Here is a 23,715-nt window from a genome sequence, read left to right on the forward strand (position 1 = left end):
AAGATGCTGATTTATTAAAATATCTTGTGGAATAGCAAACCAAATCTCTTAAATCTATTGTTCAAACAGAATGCTTAATACAAGGATTTAAGACCAAATGCACTTCTTCTTCAGTATAATGTAACACTGACTTGTAGAATCAGAGCACAGAAAAAATATCATAGCAATAATGTTGTTGGAAGAATGTTAAGCACATCTTTATGAAAAACCAACATCACAGGAGCAGTCTCACTGCCGGTATTGTTCTCCTCTTGCACTGTAGCATGTGCAACATCCAGGTCACTGCCAGTGCAGAGCAGACAGGCTTAAGCTGCGATGAGTGATACTGAAGGGGGCAGGGGGAGGGGGGCTGTGTGTGTGGGTCTGGATTGTCTCAAACTCAGACCCCAAGCAGAGATCCAGTGCTGGCAAATACAGTGGGAGTCTGCAGGGAAACTCTGCAGCTTAAGTCTGCAGGGAATGGGAAAGAGTAGTTCCAGATAGGCCACCTTGACAAAGGTATTAGGTGTAGCAGGACATGCTGGTGTTCTGAACACATTGACAGTTATGAGCTTTTTAAGCAAATGTTTCTCATTTCTTTTTTCTCTTTGTTAGTTAAGTTGGATTGGGTGGCTGGTGCTGAAACAATTTAATCCTTGTCTACAAAGCAATTTATTGCAAGTTATTGCATCCTATTGCAATTGATTGCTTTATTGTTGTTGGCATGTTCTGTGCTTTTTCTCTTAGAAATTTCATTTTGCAAATGTAGTAATAATATTTTACATGTGTAGAGTGCCTTTCATCACAAAATACTTCACAAACTAGACAGAGTTTTTGCAGTTATTTGTTTGAAAGTGACTTAGGCTGGTATCAAGAGACACAGATATCTTTGCCCATACAGTCCAGTCAGGTTGAAGATTTTTCTTACTATATACTTTTTTGTAACCTGTATTGTCTCCTGAGTAATAAATAGCTAACTTCTATACCTGGAACTGATGCATTTACTGCTGTGACTCCAAACTTGAAATACTTTCTGGGTAGGAAAACAGTTTCAATTACACTGGCTGCCACACCATTGGACTTATTGGCCACAAAAAAACCCAAAACACTTGCCCCCCACCCCCCCAAAAAAACCCCAAAAACCAACCAACCAAACAAACAAACAAAAAAGAAAACCAACAAACCCAGGTCCAAGAGAGGTATTGAAATCTGAAAAAGTATTTTAAACTCTTATTCTTTTCTTTTTGTGCATTTTTTAGGCACGTATGATCTTTAAATGTGCTACTAATCCAGATCCTGTGTTTATTTGGCCAACCGCTGCAAGATTTAAAATATGCATTACTCCTTTTTATTTTATTGTGTACTATGGCCTAAAGCTAGGACACTGTATTAATAAAAGTGACCAGCTAGAAGTAAGGGCAAAAGATTCTGTGCTCTCTGGTAAGCTAGCCTTAAATTTGAGCAAATCCTTGAAAATTCTGTGGCATTCAGTGAAAGAACTGAATTAATTTAAACTGAACTGCACACAACCTTTTAAAAAATAAATCTGCTACATATATGGATAATACTACTCTTAAATATTCAGCCTCTTTTACTCACTTTAATTCAGAGGATTTTTCGCTGTCTCCACATAATTTCCGTGTAAAAGGAAAGGCTAATCTACTGGTTCAGACAAAAGGCTTAAGCTCAGATGATCTCTGTTCTGTTTCCTTTTTATCATGTTCTCGCATTTTTTCCTCCATCTGTAAAAAGGAGATGACAGCACTTCACTGCCTCATGATTGTGGAAGGATAAATATATTGATTGTGAGATGTTAAAAATGATCAAGCCAAGTATGTAACTAGGCCAATTTATACAGCGACATTCTTTCAAATTAGGAGTTGGGATATTCTGTCTTGGCGAAGTGTGGAGGAACAGTTTAGCTATCTTGCTCAAGGTATTTAGTAGTGAAATGGTTAACAAAATATATATACAGGCAATGTTTAGGGTTTAGAGTTAACACCCTATTGAGATGATTGAAAATAGTTCACATCTTGCTGAACTGTCATTTTGAGCTGTCTGCCAATTTAAGAACATATTGCTGCCTCAGTTAACATATGGTTCGAGTTGATACAGTTTTCTGTGCAACCATGAGAGCTAGACACATCATTATATGAAAATGAAAACAAATGGCTGAGTCCTGAGCTTGCTGCTTTAGGTCCCCTCAGTGTAAGCATGAGTTCAAAGCCACCTAGTCTTCCCATTTGGAGATTCCTGCAGCATGAGAGAGCCCGGGTGTGGTGATGAGCCACAATAACCTGCTCCTGTGCCACAGGGCTGTGGCATACAGCCTGTAAGGGACATTCCCAGGACAGAGGTTTTACAGTGTGAACACAATGGCAAATGATCCCCTGGGCTGCTGAACCTAATTTGTCAAGATTTAATTAGAATCTGGGATTGGTCAGCCTCCTTTTGGGATTTCTACTCCTCTACTGTGTTTACTGTGTCATTGGTGTTTCAGATATGTTATACTGGGAACTTTAAAGGACTGAACCCCAAGCTCTGGCTGCATCTTAACTGTGTTCTACTCTAAGTTAGTGCCAACAGATCAAAGAATAAAGATTCTACGGAAACACTTTGTTTAGTGAGCACCATGAGGTGGCTTTCAGTATCTGCAGAAGTTGAAAAGCTTTTGACTGAATTTATAATGGCTCTGTTCTAGAACACCTGCAATTCTTTTTTTTGCATACTAGCTCTTTTTTTTTTTTTTTCTGATGTGATAGAAACTCCATAGTTGTGTTCCTATTTGCTTTCCTTTTCTTAATTTAAATTACAGTTTTAGCACTGCATCTTTTTTCTACTTAGGCTAGGTAAATTTTGCAATATTTTCAACTCACTTGGTATCCACATATTTTCATTGGTGAAGTTCCCAGTATGCCTCCTATCACAGAAGAAAAATAATTTACTTCAAACAAATTATATTTAAAGTATTTTGAAGGTATGATTAAAGCTGACAAAACCAAAATAAAAAGATGAAGCTGAGATTTCATCTTTTCTTGTGCTGTGGGGCAGATGCAGACCAGAGCGACTCAGATTATGTGTACAGCATAAAGCTATCCAGATTTGGATAAATGGACTTCTTTCCTTGTACATATGGCTTTGAAACTGGCTTACTTCCCAACATTCTTTTTGACTCAACTTTCAGATTCAAAGGAATCCAGATATCTGACCAAAACTCATTTAGTTTTCTCCTGCCTATTAAAAGTAGGTATTTGTGCAAAATGAAACCACAAATCAGCTCAGGTTTGCTTGTGAGATTGATGAACCATAATGAATCTTTCTATGAACTCAGTCAAAATTTCAAGCATGTAATAAAATACAAACTCGTATCTAAAAGCCACTTTGAGTTTATTCCTGTATATCTCATAATTTGGGTTTTTTTTGTTTGGGTCACTTATTTTCGGGCATTTACAAGCCAGCCAACTGACAGAAATGCCACTTGGCAATCCCACCTGCAGATTGTCTATAAAAGCACTGGTATACAAATTGCAGAGACAAGCACCAAATGGCAGATTTTTGGTGATAAGGTAATGGCAGGGCAGCATTTAATTCTGCAGAGATGCTGGAGGGCATAGGCCAAAATCTATCCCTGCTCCACAGCTCAGGTTTTCCAATACGTCATTGCCTCCTGTGTGTTCCTTGGATTTGAGGAGAGGCTGCTGCTTCTCACAGAGAATGTCCTGCCTGTGGGGAGATCCCAGAGTGGTGCAGGCAGGTTGGGAGGATTACACTAAACAGGATGCTCACTCCAGTGTTCTTTTCACCCAGGTTGATGTTTAACAGTAAGCTGATAATTGATTTTAGAAGCCAATTTTCTCCTCCTTTCTTTTATGCATAAATCCACATTTAAAAATGGCAGCGTAGTGACTGTAGCTGCTTAGTAGAGATGATTACATCCTAACTGATGTATTAGACCTATGAGAAAATTTCTGTGTATGTTACAAGGTGCTACTATGTTTATATTCTTGTTTGCAACAGGGAACCTGTTGGATTTGTCCTATGAGATCTTCGCTTTCAAAATCTAGATTACTACCATTAGGCTCAATGGCTCTATTGCTCTACCACTATGCCTTTACCTAGCACAGTGACACTACTTTGTAATTTATAGGTAGTGAGAGGAAAGGAACCAGGATACATTTCATTGATCTTTCCATGTTGTAAATGTAAAATTCATGTGCATTTTTGTTTGCTTTATGGCTGTTCTCTTTCCTTTTCCTTATTTAATATGCACTTCATACTGTGCCAAGGGGGTCAGTAGGGCAAATCAAGGAGCCAGATGGCTTGCCTCTACCCTAAGGAAACATACCAATATTTAGCTGGCCATTTTCCCAAATAAAGGCAAGACTGGAATCTACAATAAATGGGAGAATTGGTTAAAGCGGCATCCTTTTCTTAGATTCACAGCTACAACCTCCTTGAGGCATGAGCTTTTTATACTTCACTGCTGCTTTCTAGCTTTCTCCAAGTAACTGCATCTTAGAAGATATTAGAGGGGGGTACAGCTCATTTTATTTATGGCCTTTGCACAGTAACAAGTTCCAGTTATTATAATCTGACTGAAATAAGAAACCATAATCCATGGATGAAAAGACAGTGGACAAACTCAGTTAAATCCCTAGTACCCTGAGGACGTATATTTTGTCCATTTCTGGTTTTTTATGTTCCCTTTTTTTCTGCTGTTATTCCCAACTTTAACTTTTGAAAAGCCAAGCAGTTTAAGTGGCCGGGCCTGGGGAGCTTATTTGTATGCAGCACAAATTTCAGGATCTGTTCCCAAGCCTGTGCAGAGTGAAAAATGGCCTGCATTTTCTTGATAGCCCATGTGGTTGTAAAGAATAAATGGCTAATGAATTACAGATGAACATTGACGCAAATTAATCTTCCTGATGTCCCTGGGTTATATGGCAGCCATTTAAAAGTTTAATCAATACACTAAAGTTGAAAACATGCAGGCACTGCAGTTGTTTGGATGTAATAAACATCAGAGGGAAACGGGAGGCTTGTACCCAGTCCATGTATCATAATGACAGGTATTTATGTTTAATGGACTAAATATTTTTTATTGGAAGAGAGCAAATGTCAGCTTAACTTTGTAAGCCCCGCATTCAACTTTCCTTTGAGGTTGGTGAGAGACGGCTGACATGTCATTGAAAATGAAATGTAAAAAAACCAATTGAGACAAAGCGAGGATAAGGAGCTGTTTTGCCAACGAGATGTTGCTTTAATGCTCTGCAACTATTCATTAAATAAAATGTAAACTCTACCATTTCAAACGTTGCAGTAAAATGGTTTACTAGGGCAGACTTTTAATGGTTATTAGGGAAAACAAGAGCCAACCACTGCCAAATATTCTTTTCTGGGAAACATTTTATTTGAAAAGTCTTTTCCTGAGTTACAGTTTCAGAAGATTTATAATTATGGAACAGTCATCTTCCCCTCCCCCTTTCTTTTTTGAGACAAAGAAAAACAGAAAAATAACTTTCAGTATAACCATTTGCTGATCTTTTTTTTCCCCTTTGAACAGAGTAATAGTTTTATATAAGCTTTCCAGAGACTTGGATATTAATTGCACTTGAATTCAATAAATTTTAGAGCCATGTGCGTCCAGAACTTAACCATCATTGCTATAAATGGAGAAGGAGGCTATGCAAGACTGCCACATTTACCAGGCCTGCACAGTTGCGTTGCTATGAGAAAGACCACGTGAAGTTATTTTCTTTAGGTCAAGAAAAATGTTGTTGTCATATCATTTGGTCTTATGAGAAGACAGACTTCTTCCCTGTTAAACAAAAAATTCAAATACATGGGAGAAAAAGGCAAGAACATCTTGTACCAGCTTTCTGTAATCTGTTTTGGTACCCCATTTGTTGGCTGATCTTACCTGGATGGACACTTGATGGTTTAAAGTGGTCTCATAAAGCTTCTGGTAACGTGTACTGTGAAAAACAGGTTGACAGCTTTGTTTGCTTTCTTGGTTCTCTTGACTTCATCAACTGTCTAAAATATTTCATACATTTAAATAATTGCTCTTAACAGTGCAGTGAGTCATCTGCTGAAAGTTTGATGACTGCCCTCCTATTTTAAGACTTCCAAGACTTTACCAAAGACTATTCAAGCCACACAAGTGTATTGGGTGAGAGACAGAAATCTTTTATTATTTCACAGGCAGCCAACATGTATAACTTCTGGTTAGACAGGAATGGTAGGCAGATGGTTTTATTTTGTTATTTTAACAATGTCTATCAACATATTTTTGTTACATCAGGTTCTATTCAGTTAAGGTGGCTACTAATATTGAATTGTGAATTAAACTGTATTTGCCTCAATAATGTTGTAGATTGATGGTGTCATGTTTATATGGTATCATACACTGCTTCCACTGCTTCAAAATGATTGTTGAAGAGCATCTGAAAATAATGCTCATCTACACCCTGGATGAAGAGCCATTTCCATTTCTGAGCAAACCCAAAAATAAATGTTTTCACCATGAAAAGTAAAATTACACAATGTATACATTGGCCAGACAGTCTGTGAAGGCTGAAGATTTGTGTGGCACAAGACTGAAACCGTGCAAAAATGGCCTTTTTTTCCTCCTCCTCTTCTGCTACCCTGTCACATGTCTCAAATACTCTAGCTTCTTAGTCTCAAGGACCTAGTATGGCCTAATCTGATGTTCCACACTCGCGACTTTGTCCTGACCTTATATCCTGCACTAAGGAGTGTGTTACTCTTTCCATGGTATGGTCACACCTCACTATGGCTAGAATTTGCCTGGAATGCAGTGCAAGGCAGCTGAGCCATGACTTCCTGGTTTTTGGCCATTAGAAATGCTCTGCTGAGGAGTCCTGAGCTGTCTTCACTGTGACTGGGGCAGAGTAAGGTTGCAACCTTGCTGCCTTAATAAAGCACCAAAGACTTAGAAGCAGTGTTGCAGCATCCTGCTGAATTAAGTTACAATTTGGTTCGGTTTAAAAAATTGTCTTTTGTTTCATAAAGCTCAAAGGCAGTTTTCGAAAACTGCTCAAGAGCAGTAAGCTCTAGTGGCAGGTGGAGTAAAACAGCAGGTATCTACAGCAAAACATTAACAAGATTGCACCAGACAGAGGTGGTGCTAGTAGAAAATTTGAGGTAAAGAGTGGGTGACATTAGGTTGATTCTCTCTGTCAGATGGAAAACTCTCTTTTCAATAACTGTTTACAACAAAATATGAAGTTCTCTGTAAAATGGTACATTAGGGAGTGTGAGCCACCACTATCCAACACATTACTCCAGACAGAAAAAATTTAATCAGTTATTTTCTTGATCAAACTGTTATACTTGAACTAATTAGGCTGAGTTAGATTTTTACAAGAATTTTGAACTTCAGGCAAAGAAATCCCTTTTGCCAGAATTTCTGAATATTTAAGTTCTATAGAGAGGCTGCTACTATTATAGGCTTTATGGATAAAATAGACATTAAAAAGTAAAAATATCTGCTATAAAATACTTATTTTAATGCCAAAAATGTGACTCCAAGACTTCACATTTTAAGTGAGCTTCAATTTCATTGAGAGAAAATATCTAAGGGTTTGTCAATTGAAAGAATTGTTAGTGATTAAATCTGGCTTTTTGATAGCACTTGTTTCAGTTCAAAGCCATATATGTACCTACATACAGCAACCTCACACAACTGTCTTGGAGATTTACTGGTCCAGACACACAAATCTACCTGCACACCCTTTGCCTTAATAGGTGACAGTGAAAAAATTTAATGGTGTTTTATCTGTCCATCACAAAAAATTACTTCTGACTACTGGTTGGGTGATGCTTACCAAGCATTTAAGTCCATATTTGTGTTTCAGGTTTTTCCTACATAGTACCAGTGCAACAAAGATGTATGTGTGTCTGTCATATATTCAAAATATTTAAATAGTGTTATAAAACAAATTATTTAAAATTAGTTTAATCTAAATGAAAAAGGAGATAGGAAACCGTGATTTGGCAAAGTACATTTTTCTTTACCATGTTCCTTTTAAATTCCTCAGGAATATAAATGTGATGTTAGAGGGTGAAAGCAGTTTTGAGAATAATGCCAGTCACAGCCTTCCTAAACTGGGAGCCACAGTCCTGACAGCTATTAAAAAAATAAAGTAACTTTTGTGTTTGATTTTGTATAATGAGCATATGACAAAAAGGTTTACTTCTATGTTATCCTGCAGGTGTAACTGCTGTCTGTCAATTTATCCTGTATTTTATTTTGATGATGAGAGAACACTAGGGAGAATAAAACTTTCTCTTCATCAAAAACCTTAACAGGAAAGAAAAATGTCTCAAGACAATTTCATGTATTGGTGGTTATTTGTGATGGTTAAAAGAATTATCTGAAAACAAAGAAGTCTTTCACAATGAATCTAAACACAAAAGCTTTAATAACATTTACATCTGTGTATCATCCATGTCTCCAAATGCAAGTCATGAATAACACATAAACTAGAGTATATAGGGAACAGAAGTGCTAGCACATCATTTAAAATCCAACACACCCCATCGTCAGTGGAATCAAATACACAGCAGGAATGGTTCCAGTTGATAGACACACAATGAAGTCATTGAAAATGAAAACATATTAATTATGTTCCTAAAGGTTAAGAGAGAAATGGCTGAATTCTCTAATCCCGGACTAATATTAGTGCCCCAAATCCATGCAGGAAAGTCTCTAATGTTTCAAAAATTGTGGAAAATTTTAGTCACGTTTATTTGTGTCTCACCCATGACTGACTCTACAGAATGGGGATAATAGGGGGAAGAGCAGGAAGTGCAAGACAAAGACAAAAACAGGGAGAATTATCAACAAAAAAAGATGATCTTGGTCCAAACAAGCCCCTTGCACTACATGAGCTAATTGTAAGAAATGGCAGGAATAGACCATTTCTAAACTGCAGCTGTTATGTGCTTAAGAAAACCCTGCTGGGAGAACAGCTTTGTAGAACACCTCTCCTTACACAAACACATGGAGCGTCCTTTAACAGAGGAATTCAAAGTGCAGTGTATAAGGGAAATCTTTTCTGCTTCCATATTTTTCCTGAGCTTATTACAGGATGTGAGCCTAGCTTGTCACTCTGACATAGGCTTCCCCTAAGTGTTTTTTATTTTCATTATCTTTTGCCTATGTTAAATCACAACAACCTAGGGTGAAGACTGGCTATGTCTGTGTGGTATGTTGAGAAATGAGTTGGGGGGGCTGAGGGGAAATGCTCAGGCTGTGCAATAATAAAATGATAGGTGTCAAAAAACCCACAAGATACCTAGCTTGGTCACAGTCATTTTATTTGTATAATATTTTTTGGTTGTCACTGTGGAGTAGGAATATCATTTTGTAGTTAGTTTTAAATGTATTCTTTCTCTTTTCCCCACCCTCCCTCAAATCCTTATGCAGGCACCTCTGACATAAGGTTATTGCACCTGGGTTCCCAACTTTATTAACTCCATTGTGCTGGTGTGCTGAGCACCGCGATCCGTAACGTCTTTATGCTAAAATCCAAATGCTCCAAACAGCAAGGGGTTAATTGTTTTCAATGTACTTTAAAACTCTCAGCTCTTGGGAATGATGTTTCCATGAGGATTGAATGTAATTACAAAATAATATAGGCACTCTGTCTTATTTTCAGGGAATGATACTTAAGTCGTTGCTGGTTTTGCTGCATGTGTTTATATTGGGGCTCTTCTTTCAGTGTACTTTGATGCAAGGTATTTGCAAATTTGAGCCTTTGGGCTTTAAATGTTGTGCTGCTTCTTCTGTTCCTTATTCACTACAGATTAGGTATAATTGATGACCTGCATTTACAGACATGGGTGGTATACAGATGTAAATGTTATTATAGCTTTTATATTTTATGTTCTTTCTGAAAGATCATTTTGTCTTTGAATAATACTCCTGTTCAGATTTTGGGGGGTTTATCTCTAAAAGAGAATATGAAATGGATATTGCACATCGTATATTTCTTAAAAGTAATTTGGAATTTTAGGGTATGGGATTGGTGGTGACTGATACACTGCCTGGATGAGATATATCCCTTTGAAAATAACAGCGCCAGTACATGCCTGCATCTGTCTAACCTCATAATTCACTTTCACATTGGGTTATGGATGTCTGCATTCAGTGAGTCTATCTTCCCTTTAGGTATTATTTCAGCCCTTTGAGATAATAAGGAAAGTTTAATTGCGTTGTTAATTGATTTTTTGCACAACATTATTACCTTGATTGATTGCAGAGTTGATGAAAATGTTAGACACAGGCAGTGTAAAGTATCAGCCCAGTAAGGAGTGGGAGCCTTGTGGAGAATAGATAACCTTGATGTTAAGAGCTATATCCTTCAGATATGTCTTCCCTTGACATATTGATGGCCCTTGAAAAGGGAAAAGCTGATTGTATGCAGAATGCAATCATTAAACCCACTTCAGCTGGCTGTTGATTAATTTGTTTTTTCCTGAAGGATCTAGTTAAAGAGAAGGCCTCACTAGTATCAACAGAAGCCATTTTCCAGGCTTCAGATTATACTTAACCCTCTCCTAGAAGAAAGAAAAATGAGACTGTCTTGGTTTAGACAGGCAGATTGTCTGCAAATATTCAGTCCAACTGCAATTTTGGGATTATAACACTCACTTTACCCCGTTAACTACTGCTTCCTCTGTGACCTCTCTTCCCCCTGCCTTCAGTATTCAGCTTTGCCACAGCCAGCAGAAAGTCATGTTTGATGTTTTCTGAGTAAGGCCAGTGTCTGTTCTCAGCAGATGCCAACAGGGATGTCAAGCTTGTTTTGCCCAAAGACTGAAATACTTCAGTAGTATATAGCTGCTTCCCAGGAGCCTCTCTGAAAGGACCACAGGGTTCACTGCACACACGTAAGTGGTTAAGCTTTCCTTATCCCTGAAAAGATCTTTCTTGTATAATTTTTTGTTATTACTTTTGAGATATTTGAGGTCTTCTGTAGGGCAGTCTGTGCTGTTCAGCGCTGCCCCAGGCTTAACAGCAGCACTCATGTGCCCTGTTGTTGAATACGTTTAACCAAACAGTGGCTCTGTGTGACTGGCTTTCCTGCTGTGAATTCATGTGACAGTCTAATCCCAGACTACCTGCTACCTTCAGAGGACTTTCTGTTTTAATAGCACCCACTCTGAGAGCAAAGGTGAAGAGTATTGCCTAAATGGCCTTCCTGTGGCAGAAGGGGCTTCCTTGGCTGCAAAACATTATTGGGACTGAGAGACAGCTTCTGTCTTCTTTCTTTTCTTTGTACCAGCAAATGACTCAACACATCCAAAATTGCAGCTTTAACCAAGCAATTTAATGCCTCTGGGTGTGGTGGAGGTTTTATCCTTCCATTAACCATTTAAAGGGTATTTGGTAAAGTAACAGGTTATGCTTCCTGTTTAGCTTGGTAGTCTCAAAGACAGTCGCTCTTCTTTTGTCCTTCTGAGTGATAACAGTGATCACTGCTGCTTGATTATTTGGCCACATGTGTTGTGTTTTATTAGGTCCATCATGAACATTTTGCCAGTGAGCTCCTTTTTCATATGGGGACATGTTAACTTGCAACATAGTCAAGTCTGACAAATTTCAACCAGCCAAATAAGTGAGTAATATTTCAAGCTGTCAAAGCGGGCAAATACTGATTAACTGACACACTCCAAAAGCTCTCACCAATATCCGTGCTCTGGTGGAAAATGTTTACTAAGCAGAATACTTGTTAGAAAGTCTTTAGTGTTTTAACTAAACTTTAATGGCTCTGACCCTAATGGAGGGGTTCTGATGTGCCTCTCAAGCTGTTTCTTAATCCCGAATTTTTTATCTTTAGTAAAAGCTTCCATAGAGACTAAAAGTGCACCTGTAAACTATGTTCTACTGGCCACTGAGATTTAACCTTCAGCCCCCTCCCACTAGCATATTTTTAAAAGGAGGCTGAGGAAGGGGGAAAAGAATTGAGGATAGAAAACTATGACAATATCTTGGCTTTCAGTACTGGAGGCAGGTTGGGAACTAGACTATGGCCAGTTTTATTTAGCATTAGCAGATGGTGCTATATGTCATATAGTATAGAACAGAATTCTACTAAGAGGCAAGCCCAGACTTAGTGCAGAGAACCACATATTTTCTGAATATTTCAAGTGTTTGGATACAGATGCAGTTTTGATTTCACTTGAGGCCAAACAGTAATAGTGACAGAAGAGAGAAAGGAGCTCCACCCATTGTTGTGGGCTCTGGATCTGTCTTACGAAGTGCCAGATGCCTTCAACTTCTGCTGGAAATCAAGGGAATCCAGGGCCTTGTAGTATCTGCTTCTCAAAAAGCACTTGTTTTTGTATTAGGAAAAATCATAGCAATCCTATCATTAGCAGTTACTTAAATGGTGGTGTTGTTTCTGAGGAAGGGCTTGTGGCAAGGAGCAAGTAATGGCAGACAAAGAAGGTTCCCTTAACTGTATCATAATGTGACAGCAGCACTATTTAATTATGCCCTTTAATTTTATTTGAGAGACTTTCTTTCCCAGTTTTAAAAATAAAAAGCAACTTGTCTTTATTTCAGATGACTCTCTTGAGAAATTTCAAACCAGTTGAGCCAGACTGAATTTTCTATGGCTTTTTTTTTTCCCTAATGTGAACTCCTGCAGCAGGAACACATTTGAGATCCAAAAGCAAGTTTTGCTCATGAGATGAGCCAAATTTATGTCTAAACTCTCCAGAAGGGCCCTGCTGCTCAAATTTTTTTCACATAAGAATTTGTAATTTTATTGGAATGCTTGCAGACTTTCCGAACAATTATTCCAAAAGTTTGCTTTCTGCCCCATAAATCATGGTGCATTTGTTTAATTCTATCACAGCTACTAAAAGAACTTACTTCCCTCTTTTTTCCTCTCACATTTTACTGCTAATGCAATCTGTGCATGGTTAAGGTTTGTGAAGTATGATTTAATTACAGTCACTTTTTGTTTTCTTAATGACCTTGTCATTCTTTATGGTTTAGTTCCATTGCTGAGTAGTGTAAGTTTTATTATTAGAATGTAGCCCAAAGAACAGAGCAGCCGCAGAAAGGCCATTTTTGCATATGTTAGCCAAACTAACTGAAAATCTCCTAAATCGTGTGGGGCGTGTACATAGAACAGCTGAACTTTCGTATATGGTCGAAAAGGGATTTTAGAACTTCCTTTTCCTCCATCATTCTGTAAAAAGCGCCTCTTACATCACTTCAGTGGTCGCACCCTTGAATTAACAAAAGTGATAGTAAGGTGGTTCAAATTCACGCCGTGAATATGAGAGAATAACAAGCGCCTCCGACGGTGGGGACAGGCGGTCGCCTCGCCCGCGACAGCATTTGGAGCCTTTTGTTCGAGCAGTGCCCCGCCATCTGCACGCACAAACCGCTGCTGCCCGAGAGTGCCCGGCAGAAGCCAGGCCCCTGGGCGAAAGGCTGCGAGCAGAGGTTGTACGACTCGAACGCCGCTTTGCTGGTGGCATCGCGGCCCGCGGGACTCGCACAGCGCGGCCGGCTGCCATTGCGGCCCCGCTCGGCCCCGCTCGGCCCCGCTCGGCCCCGCTCGGCCCCGCTCGGCCCCGCTCGGCCCCGCTCGGCCCCGCTCGGCCCCGCTCGGCCCCGCTCGGCCCCGCTCGGCCCCGCTCGGCCCCGCTCGGCCCCGCTCGGCCCCGCTCGGCCCCGCTCGGCCCCGCTCGGCCCCGCTCGGCGGGGCTGTCACAAAGGGCTGCTGCCCTCTAGTGCCCGGGGCCCGCCCGCACCGCCGGGCGCGGGGTCAGGGACGAGCGGGTCCGACTGATCGACCCCGACTCGCGCTGAGTATTTGCAGCCTTTTTTTCTGTCTTTATTGCTGTCATCTAGACCACAGGTGGGAGAATGAGGTACACCGAGAAGTGTTTTCAAGACTGAAAGGACTGCGAGTCCATGCTTCCTTTCCTCCATCTCCTTCAAGGGCATTCAGTATATACAAATGTAAGCATCAGTCCACCCCTAAAATTCGGCACGCTGATGCTTTCTGTGCGCTTGGGTTTCTTTGATTGCAGCATCTAGCTAACTACAAAATTTATGAGTCTGAGTAATTGAAAAAAAAAAAAAAAAAAGTCTGGTTAAATTTTTCAACATATTTTACGACAACTATTTAATTATAAAGTCAGCACTAGTTCTTTCCATTATAGTAACAGTGCAAAACTGGTAAAGGTGCACTGAAGAGACAAAAGCATTTGGTTTGGGTTTTTTCATTTGTTTGTGTATTTTTGTTGTGCGTTTTTTGTTTAATTTTTACTAGAAAGAGACACTCCAACCCCCCAACATATTTCTCTGATGATAGTTACAATGAGAATGGAAAGGTTCCAAAGAAATCCCAAGTGTAGAACCTTAAATTGTAACAATAACACCCAGAGGAGTATGGAACTGGTTAATGATTTAAAGTATTATGCCCTAAATGCTCCTATTTTAGCCAACAGTAGAGAATCTGTAGACAGCACATGCCCAGATCAAAGCTGATCATGTCAATGTCATTCAAGGAGGGAAGGATACCCTCCTTTCCCCCTGCTCTCCCCCCTACCCTTTTTTTAAACAAAGTATGACATCTGAGGAACAGTGTGTTGATTGTTCCACTGCCAGGATACGCATAATGGAAACATTAGCTCCAAGATAACTTTTAATCTGTCAGCCTAATGGCTCCTTAATGTGTAGAGGGCTTTAAATGTATGTCAGCCAGGGCTGTATAAAGTAATATAGTTTGTGGCCTGAATGGATCGAGATGACTCCGCACCATGACACAATATGGTTTATTATTAAGTATCAGCTCATCAGCTTATTCCCACGGACTTGGACAAGCTTCTCAATTTTCCAGTAACAGATTATGTGAGAAAAAGCTTGCAGTGCCTTTTTTTTTTTTTTCTTTTTTTTTCCTCCCCCCCTTCTAAATTACAAGTTTCTTCCCTAGTTGCACTGGGAGCCCTGAAGTGTATTTACAGCAGGCTGCACTTTATCACACATCAGCTTGACTGCTAGTTTACACTGAACATTTATGCAGCTTCCTTGGCCCAGGATGCAAACTTCACATCTTTGTATTGCTATCACCTTCATTGCAAATTTTTCCAACATCCCCTCCCTGTTGACTGCTTTGCTCCCCCCTCCCCTACTCTCACTTCCCTGCATACTCCCCCCCCTTTTTCCCCCTTCCCACAAACAGGCCAGTGAGACTTGATATGTCACAGTACTTGTCTGTGCAGGATACTTGCAATAATTCAGTGTGTTAGTTTGCCTTCTGTGAATCCTCTCAGCTCTAGCCTAGGTGTATAATTCTAACACCATTGCTGTAGACTGGATACAGATTTGATTTTGTGCCTTTCAGTAATTTCTTTCAGTCTAAAGGACCATTTTGTGCCCCGTGCTGTAGGGTGTCCAGAGGAAAACGTTATCATTTTTCGGCCTCCCTGTGCAGGGAGCAGAGCAAAGGTAATTCATCTCCTCTGAATGGGAAGGTTACCTTCCTTGAACGTTGTTACCCTCAGAGGGAGGGGGGAGTCAGGATCAGCAGTTTACTACTGAAGGTATGTCTTCTTTCTCCAGGAAACCTGCAATGGACCACAGTCCCTAATTCACAGGCATGTCCTTGGGAGTTTTTGGGGACCACTGTGTGAGTACTGTGGCCATGCTGAAGGAATTTTGCCTTAGCCACATCTAGCTCTGTCCCCAGCCTTCTCAAGCACAACCTCACCCCTTTATGCATAGCTACTTTTTAAGAAATTATGCATCATTTTTGCTCGCATTTAGTGTTCCTATCCTCTTAAAAATAAATTGACTAGTTTATAACACAAGGAATATTAACATTTGTGTATTTGTTATGTGATTGCTTGTGAGCATATTATGATATTCCTTTAGGGAATTTATCTGGGTTTTGTTTCTTGCTGTGATGTTTCAGATCTTTTTAAGATTCTTTTCTACAGAATTTAGCTGGCACAACCCAAGCATTTATATTTGTTGTATTCTCCTCTTGCTGTTACTCCTTCTTCTCTGGTTTAAGGAGTCAAGATCCTTCTGTGTCTTGACTCCAGCTGGGAGCAATCTGGGAGCTGGTTGCAACAAACATTAAATGGTAGCAGCTAGAGAACCCATCACATTAGCAAGGACAGCTGCAACTCTTCTGCTCTTTTCCTGTGTCCCCTTGCAGTTTGTGAGCTCAGTCCTCCCCATGCTGGCAGTGGTTTGCTTGCTGGGGCAGAGGGCAGGTCTGAGTGGTTCTCTCTGGGTTACTCACCTGGCTGCTTTGGGGAGTACTTGGTGACCTAATGATCCTTTACGCCTTTTCTTGTCTTCCAAGGCATCTTCTCAGATTCCTGTGTCAGACAATTCATAGGCTGGATCATATTCAATAGAAACAATTATTCTGTTTCGCCAAAAGGAACTGAAAATAAGTTGTCAACTAAGAAAATAGTTAATGTTGTTAGGATTTCCAGGTAGATAAATGCAAAATGAAGAATTACTGAACTCCTGTACAAAAGGGCTTGCTTTTGGATTGGATTTTTTTTAACCCAGCTTTACATATCCCTTAGATGAAAAGATTTTTAAGAGTTTTAAATTAACTTGACTCGTGAAGGTGTTTTGCCTAAATCAGTAGCATTGTAGACTTTAAATTGTTCATAGATAGGTATTTATTCTCCTCTAAATGTTGTCGGTAGGGAATTACTTTCCTTTATAGGAAGTTTATATTAATATTTAAGGGAATTTCACAGCTTCTGTTCATTAATTGTAGAATATGCCCAAGTGCCCATGAAAAAAATGATAATGGTATTGATATTTCATCCTGAAGGGTCTCAAAACAATTTACAGATTGGTAGTATAACCACACTGAAATGCACCCAGCTTCTTGGTGGAACATGGCAGCTGTTTAATAGCCCATAGCAAAACTATGCAACAGCAGGTTGTGCAAAAAGAGATGAATATGGATCAAATACAAATTGGCAGTGGAGGATTTAGGTACTGTGCTCTAATTAAAGTTAGGTGAAGTGGAATTCCACTAGAATATTGAGTCTGTGTATGGAACGCTACACTTTATCTGACCACAGCTCCTGGTTCCAGGCCCTGTGGTTAGTCCATGTGAAAGACAGGCAGAAGGCTGTTAACTGAAATGTACTCCCTGATGGATACTGCAGACCAGTGTTTGACAAACAAATTTAATTGTGAATACTTCACTGCTTTCACTTGCAGAGGGACTTATTAAAAACATTTGATGTTAAAATGGGTGCCTAGTGGGGATGTTGGGCAGATGTGGCAATACGTTTTGATGGGGGTGGCAAAATTTTTGGCTTGACTACTTAGTTTTAGTAATTACTTTTTAAAGAAAACTGAATGCTACTGGAGGAAGCTGTGTTGCTGGAAGCTGCCCAAGTTGTGATAGCTGAGATGGTGGGTTTTTCTAAATGTGGAGTGTTAATGTACTAGGAAACAGAGGTAGGAAAAAAGGCAGCAAGATGCTACCCAACAACAATTACCCTTAGATACTGTCGACTTGAGACTGTGTAACTAATTTTGACCTGTAACTAATTAAGGCTGTATGGTCTGTAGGTCTAACACTTCCCATTGCAACTTGTTTTTGCCACCTGTAAACCTTTTTTTGCCCTAGCAGAATGTATAGAGGTCTAAAAGTACCATAGCTCTCTGCAAAATATGCCGAATTTAAAAGGAGCTAACATGACTTGAACTTTTTCACGTGCTTTAGTATGCATATATGTATTTATTTATTTATTTGGATAATTGTGTTTTCCCTCAGCTAAGGAAAAGCTGGTGTTGCTGACATTACAATGTGTTTGTGAGGAAAGACTGATACCACAACACGCACAAGCAACTGCAAGGTCATTACTTACCCAGCATAATTAGAACATCCATTCCGAAGGATGGAAACATTTAAAAGATAAAGAGTGAATTTAAAAATGATTTTTCCCAATGCATTTTTTTCATAATTATAGTTTTAACAGCTTGTGGTGATGGTAGAATCAGCTACTTAAGAAAAATTAGAAGCCTCATTCAGGGAAGATGATCCCTCAAGAGACCTTGTGTTGTTGTTTCTAAAGAACCTCGAGCAGAAACCTCATTCTGGATGCTGTGTATTGTTTTGATGTATAGGGGATATACGTAGCTTATTATGGCCAATGCTGGATATTTTAATTAAAAACACAAGAACAGCCACAGATGTATTGTTTTCCCCTCATTCTTTCTCTTGTCTGTTTGCAAAAGAACAAGTGTACTCCCAGCTCTGCAAGGAAAAAATACCATGGCAGATAGGCAGAAAAAAAGCAGTAGCTTTCCTAAATTCACACGTGACATATCTTAGCATCAAAATTCTCATTGCGGCACACAACCGTTTTGCAGTTCTCTGAGCTTTCTGTGGTTGCTAAAGGGAGGTGGGACATAGAGAGGAAAAACAAAGCAAAACAAATAACCAAGCCAGTCACCGCATTTAATTTATGAGCAAGATTATTGTTTTACAAATAACCTTCATGATAAACAAGGTCTCAGGGCAACATTTTCAACTGTGCTTTTATCAAGGCTCTCTGAGCAGCATGTGTAATATGCCTGGCAATCGAATCACAGCTGTGTGCCTGGGTAGGGAATCTCTGCGGAGACAACACTTCCTTAATTTAAACAATTGTAGGCTGCAGGATTTCAAAAATTTCAGCTGACTTTAACTGTCACTAGCCCAAGCACCTTTATCCCCAGGCGAGCAGCAGCAGCTGGATTTCATTTCCTGCTGCCAGACTGTCCGACATCTTTGCTGAACATCCCGGGAACAGAGCGTCTTTACTTTAAGGATTTTATTCAAGGTGACAGCTCCTCACACTTTAGCGTTCAGATCACCTCAAGTAGCTGAGATATCAGTGAAAATGAGAGCACTTCTCCAGCAAACTCCAAATTTAGATTGACTGAGGTTATCCTTAGGCCTCTAGACCCAGCCTCCACGACAGCACAGGCCTGCCAGTAACTTTAAAACTACAGTGGAGTTTGTAATGATGTCTGGGGAGAAATATTCTGCCAGAGCAGTGGAGGATACTATAAGCGATAGGAAATGATGTCAGATTTAGTTAGGACTGGAGACAGTGTTAGAATATACTTGGCATAATATGGCACCGGTATCTCTGTCAGCATCTCTGTTTTCTGTCACCGCACACAATCCCAGGCCTGTCTGTAGCTCTGACAGTGTCTTTTCAGATCAGGTTATTGCCAACTTGGAGACTGGCTCAGTGCAGCACCATACAGCCCCCTTTGTTTGAAGTCTGCCCTTTTGTCATTAATGCACTTGATGTCTATTTAAATCTGACGGTGAATACAGTATCTGTTTTCCTGTCAGGAGATCATTGACAATATTAATACCTCATGTCCTTGCCTCATTTTCTAAGCACTGACACCTAGCTATAGTCTCCAGCATTCATCAAACAGCACTCTCTCACCAGTATCTCTATAAACAGTCTTGCTTCCAGTCCTTAAGAAATGCAGCAGACCTCAAACAGGACTTTTATCAATGCCAGTAAAAAAGGAGTCCAAAGAATGTTGTAAATAAACTGCTCATATCCATTGCATTTTGAGCTCTAAATGGCCTTGTTACCAACTGGGGATATCTGCTTAGGGAAAGAAAAACTTGGTCTTCATTAGACTCTTGTTTAGGAATGCTGTTATCATCTTTTGCATGTGGAAACTGCTTCACTAGTGAAATTATTGGAATAAAAATTACTGAAGAAATCTCTATGCATGAGGGGAAAATGATCAGGCACTGCACCATATAGTCCCCATTTGTATTATCCCAAAGAGGAATGTTTTTCACAGCAGATGACAGGCCTATCAATTCCCCCCTACAACCCTCATAAGAACATGTTACCATCATGATGTCTTAGAGAGGAAGAAGAGCATGGGTTGACATTAATCTCTCATGACCCATGCCTTCCAAAGCTTTAGTAGCTTATTTTATGTGTATTAACTATATCCAGACATTATGCTGGAAAACAATGGACATAGAATATAAAAGCTTGCATTTTTTTATTCACACTGCAGGTGGGCACGGTAACAGCTATGTGAATTCTGGAAATCTAAAACGAGAGAATTGAATATCTGCTCCTCCCCCCTTCTATACCCTTTATATAAGACAGTGCTTGTCTCCTTTGGGCTAGGTTATGTTTACCCTTACGGTGGCCAGCTGGATACTTGAGTGCCTGCTCTGGTAAAACACTCTCAAGGCAGAGGAGGCCCTTCCACATTCTTTCTGTGTATAGGAAATTATTTTAATTTGACTATACACATCTGAGGGCTCAAAGAACAACTCTGCTAGTAAAATGTAGCATCTTTGAGGATGTTCGCAGGTGGGATGTGACTGTGAGCTTACGCTTTCGCATACCACTTAGTACCACCAGAGGGGATGCTTTTGAGTAAGGTAGTGAGATTTGCAGGTATGTGTGTCTCACCCACAGCTGTTAAGGCTTCTGCAAGCATCTTTCTGCCTGTGCTCACTGTGAATATTGTGCCTTGCCTCCCAAAACCAGTGTTATTGCTAATTATTGAAAGCATCCTGCATGTGCCAATATTTAGCATAATTGAACTGTATCTTGCTCGTGGGATGTTGCAATGTTGTTTGGAGAGATACTTTGGAAATATTTTTATTAAATATTTATTTGTATGTGTAAAAAGGCTGGAGTCTGGGGAGGCCAACTGTTCTAGCCCATGTCTGTCTTCCCATATAGATTTCAGCTACGAGCTTCAGTTCTCTGTCACTGAAAACAAGGATGGTTTAGGTGCTTGCAGTGTGACTTTGGGAAAGTTTGACAGGTTTTTCCAGGATCCAAACCATAATTACTTGCTGTTGGGTGGGTGGTTGGGTGTTGTGTTTTTTTTCTTTTTGGTTTCATTCATCAGGAAAACCTTTTAAATATGTAGCAGGGAGATAGGAGAGAGCACAAAATATAGCTTCAAGTCAGACTTTCTGGTTTTTTAGAAGCAGGAGAGAGGTACTGTGATTTAAAACACACTGTATGATGCTTTAGTGTTACGTGGTTCTAGTTTTGAAAACACCTGTAGATGTATGTTTAAAAGGATAGATCATGTAGGTATTTGAACATATTTTTCCAGTGGGTTCAAAACTGCTAATTGAAATGGCAATACTGAATATTTGAAATGCACAAACTTTCTTTTGCAGGACAAGAGAAAATTGCTCCTTTCTCTCTTTAGATTTCCCATGTTATGTGCTTTACTGCATATTATTCTACTTCAATCCTAACTATAATTCATTTTCTTTTTATTGTAGGCATTTTGGGGAAATGTCGCTACATTTACTATGGAAAACATTCGGAGGGCAACAGATTCATCCGAGATGACCAGCTATAAAACACAGCGCTATTTTGTGCCTCTTCAGCCCCTCCACATGAGAAGCACAAATCGCATCTACATTTTAAGCATGTAACTAAAGTCCTCTAGTGCCTTCTGCTGACTTTGCCAAGCCTGTCAAGATCATCCTTCTATCTTAGCCTGAGTAGTCACATAGAGATTGACATGATTGCCTTTAAGCAGGTCCCATCCACCAGTGTGACAGGCAGCTGCAGCCGAGCACCGGGCCTGACAGGAGGAGCAGGGTGATGGATTGCCTGGTCCGAGTGCTGCTCACAGGAGAGCAGGGGTCACACCTGGGGCTGGGCCCAGCTTGCTCCGTCCCCGGCGCCTCCGCAACAGCACCGCCCTTATCTCTGCCTGGCCTCTTGAGCAAAACTGAATGCTGATATCAAAGTGTTTATAAAAGAGAGAGGCTGTAATTTCAGATGAAAAAGCCTTTATCTGTTCTTATTTCTTTTTTTTTTTTCCTTGTGGATTAAGTGCTTGTGTTTCTATCCTCTCATACATGCTTTCATCCTTTGACGGTTTGGTAGTATACTCACCCACCCCCAAATGAGCCTAGATGGATTATTTTTTTTTTTCAGCAGGGGAAAAAATAAATATCCCAAAAGTATTTTGGCCATGCAGAGCACTGTCAATTTGTATAGATGTTAATATGCAAAGGAAGAGGATTTAAGGAATTTCCCAGACAAACAAATTTTTCTAATTCTTGAATCGCATCTCATTATTTACTAGCTCTTACCTTCAGAAAAATGAGCATTTCTGTATGCTGTAAAATAATGTCATAGCTTAACTGTTTATGCTTGGAAGAAGTCCTTATTAGTGATATTGACAGTGTGGATTATTCCTGGTTTATTGCACAAGTTATTTTTAACTTGTAAAGATTATGTTTAGAATTAAATGCTTAAATTTGGGGGAAAAGGTGCTTAAAAGTAGTGATATAAATCTGCCACCAGATGGGTGTGATTATTCAGAGGGAAGAAAAGTCAACAAAAGTAACTGGTGGAATTAACATAACTAGGCAGCTTTACTAATACATGAGAGAGACAAATTCTGAACAATCTCTTTTGATATCTATGTAACAAAGACTATTGTCAAATTTTCAGCCAAAAAATAAAAAGTCATGGCAAATTTCCTGCTTTTCTGTTAAAGGTGTTTGACACATTTAGAATCATGAACTTGTTTCTGTGGAACAGAAAAAAAAGGCCCGTGCTTCATGCATATATTGTGTTAAATTCTACTTGGTACAATGGGATTGGCCAAGGAATATGCAAAAATTTGGACCTCTTGACTGTTCCAAACCCATTCATATTGATCCCAGTTGAGAGCTATCAGTGCCTAGCTGTTTTTGGTTTGTTTGGAATTACTTGGTGGTCTTTATTCACTTTTCTGTTTAAAAAAAATACCAGTTTTTAGAAACTGTCTACCTTGGGGGCTTTGATCAGCTGGCATTACAGGTGGAAGTGAACTGGACATGGAAGCCAGTGGTGGAAGCAGATGTGGCTGATGAAATAGTGAGGCATTGGCTGAGTGCCAAAGGAAAGCTTGCTCTCAGCATTTTAGGCCTCACTCAGTAAACGGAAGCTTTTGCTCACTCCAAAAGTATATAATAAATCTTTAACAGATACTTAAAATCACTGATGAACATAGAATGATCTAGTTCACACTACTTGTAGTTCAAGTTGAGCTCTGAGCTGTTTGATTGGTGTCTGGAAAGCATATTTTAGCCACCTGTCATGCCTCTTCTAATGTCATAGATGACTACAAATTAAATACCTATTCACATTACAAGTCCAAGGAGATACCAGATAAATGAAAACTACATGCCTTTTTCTCTAATCAGAAATATTAATATTTAGGGCACTTGTCACCTGTTTTGGTTACCGAAATAACAGCAATCTTAGTTTGTTCCTATCATGATGTCTGTTTCGAAGACTCCCACATTTTGGCTATGGCAATGTTACAGGCAGCAAGACTCAGAATAGGGGTGTTTAGAATAACCTAATGTCACTTTCAGTCTGTTTGCATATATGTTCTTGTCTTTATAAAGGGCTTTAACCCTGCCTCAAACAATAAACAGCACTTGCAAACTGACCGCATGATTTTTCCATCTTTATTTTGCTTGTTTACTTTTCCTAATGTCAAAACCATTTGTATCATTTTCAGGAGTGTTTTCTTCCTAGCAATGCTTTGGAGGCAAAAAATGTTTTTGGAATGAAATTTGAACAAATTCTCTTTCACTTTGGATTTTGTTTTCACTTGGGGGATTACGTACCTAGAATTAAATTTGGTAAAGCCCAAATTAAAATCTGCTTGAA

The 23,715-nt window shown here is 39.6% G+C and overlaps 1 protein-coding gene across 3 annotated transcripts in view; it reads left to right on the forward strand.

Annotated features, from left to right (window-relative positions):
• The window catches only part of LRMDA (leucine rich melanocyte differentiation associated), a 610,700-nt gene extending 587,209 nt beyond the window's left edge, over positions 1–23,491 (forward strand). For all 3 annotated transcript variants that reach the window (XM_066324132.1, XM_066324128.1, XM_066324131.1), the window contains exon 7: positions 21,315–23,491. In XM_066324132.1, coding sequence (XP_066180229.1) covers positions 21,315–21,394 — 80 coding nt within the window. In that variant the 3' untranslated portion in view covers positions 21,395–23,491. The remainder of the gene's footprint in view (positions 1–21,314) is intronic.
• The last annotated feature ends 224 nt before the right edge of the window (positions 23,492–23,715 follow it).

The sequence above is a fragment of the Sylvia atricapilla genome, chromosome 8 (assembly GCF_009819655.1).
Source record: "Sylvia atricapilla isolate bSylAtr1 chromosome 8, bSylAtr1.pri, whole genome shotgun sequence".
Classification (NCBI taxonomy): domain Eukaryota; kingdom Metazoa; phylum Chordata; class Aves; order Passeriformes; family Sylviidae; genus Sylvia; species Sylvia atricapilla.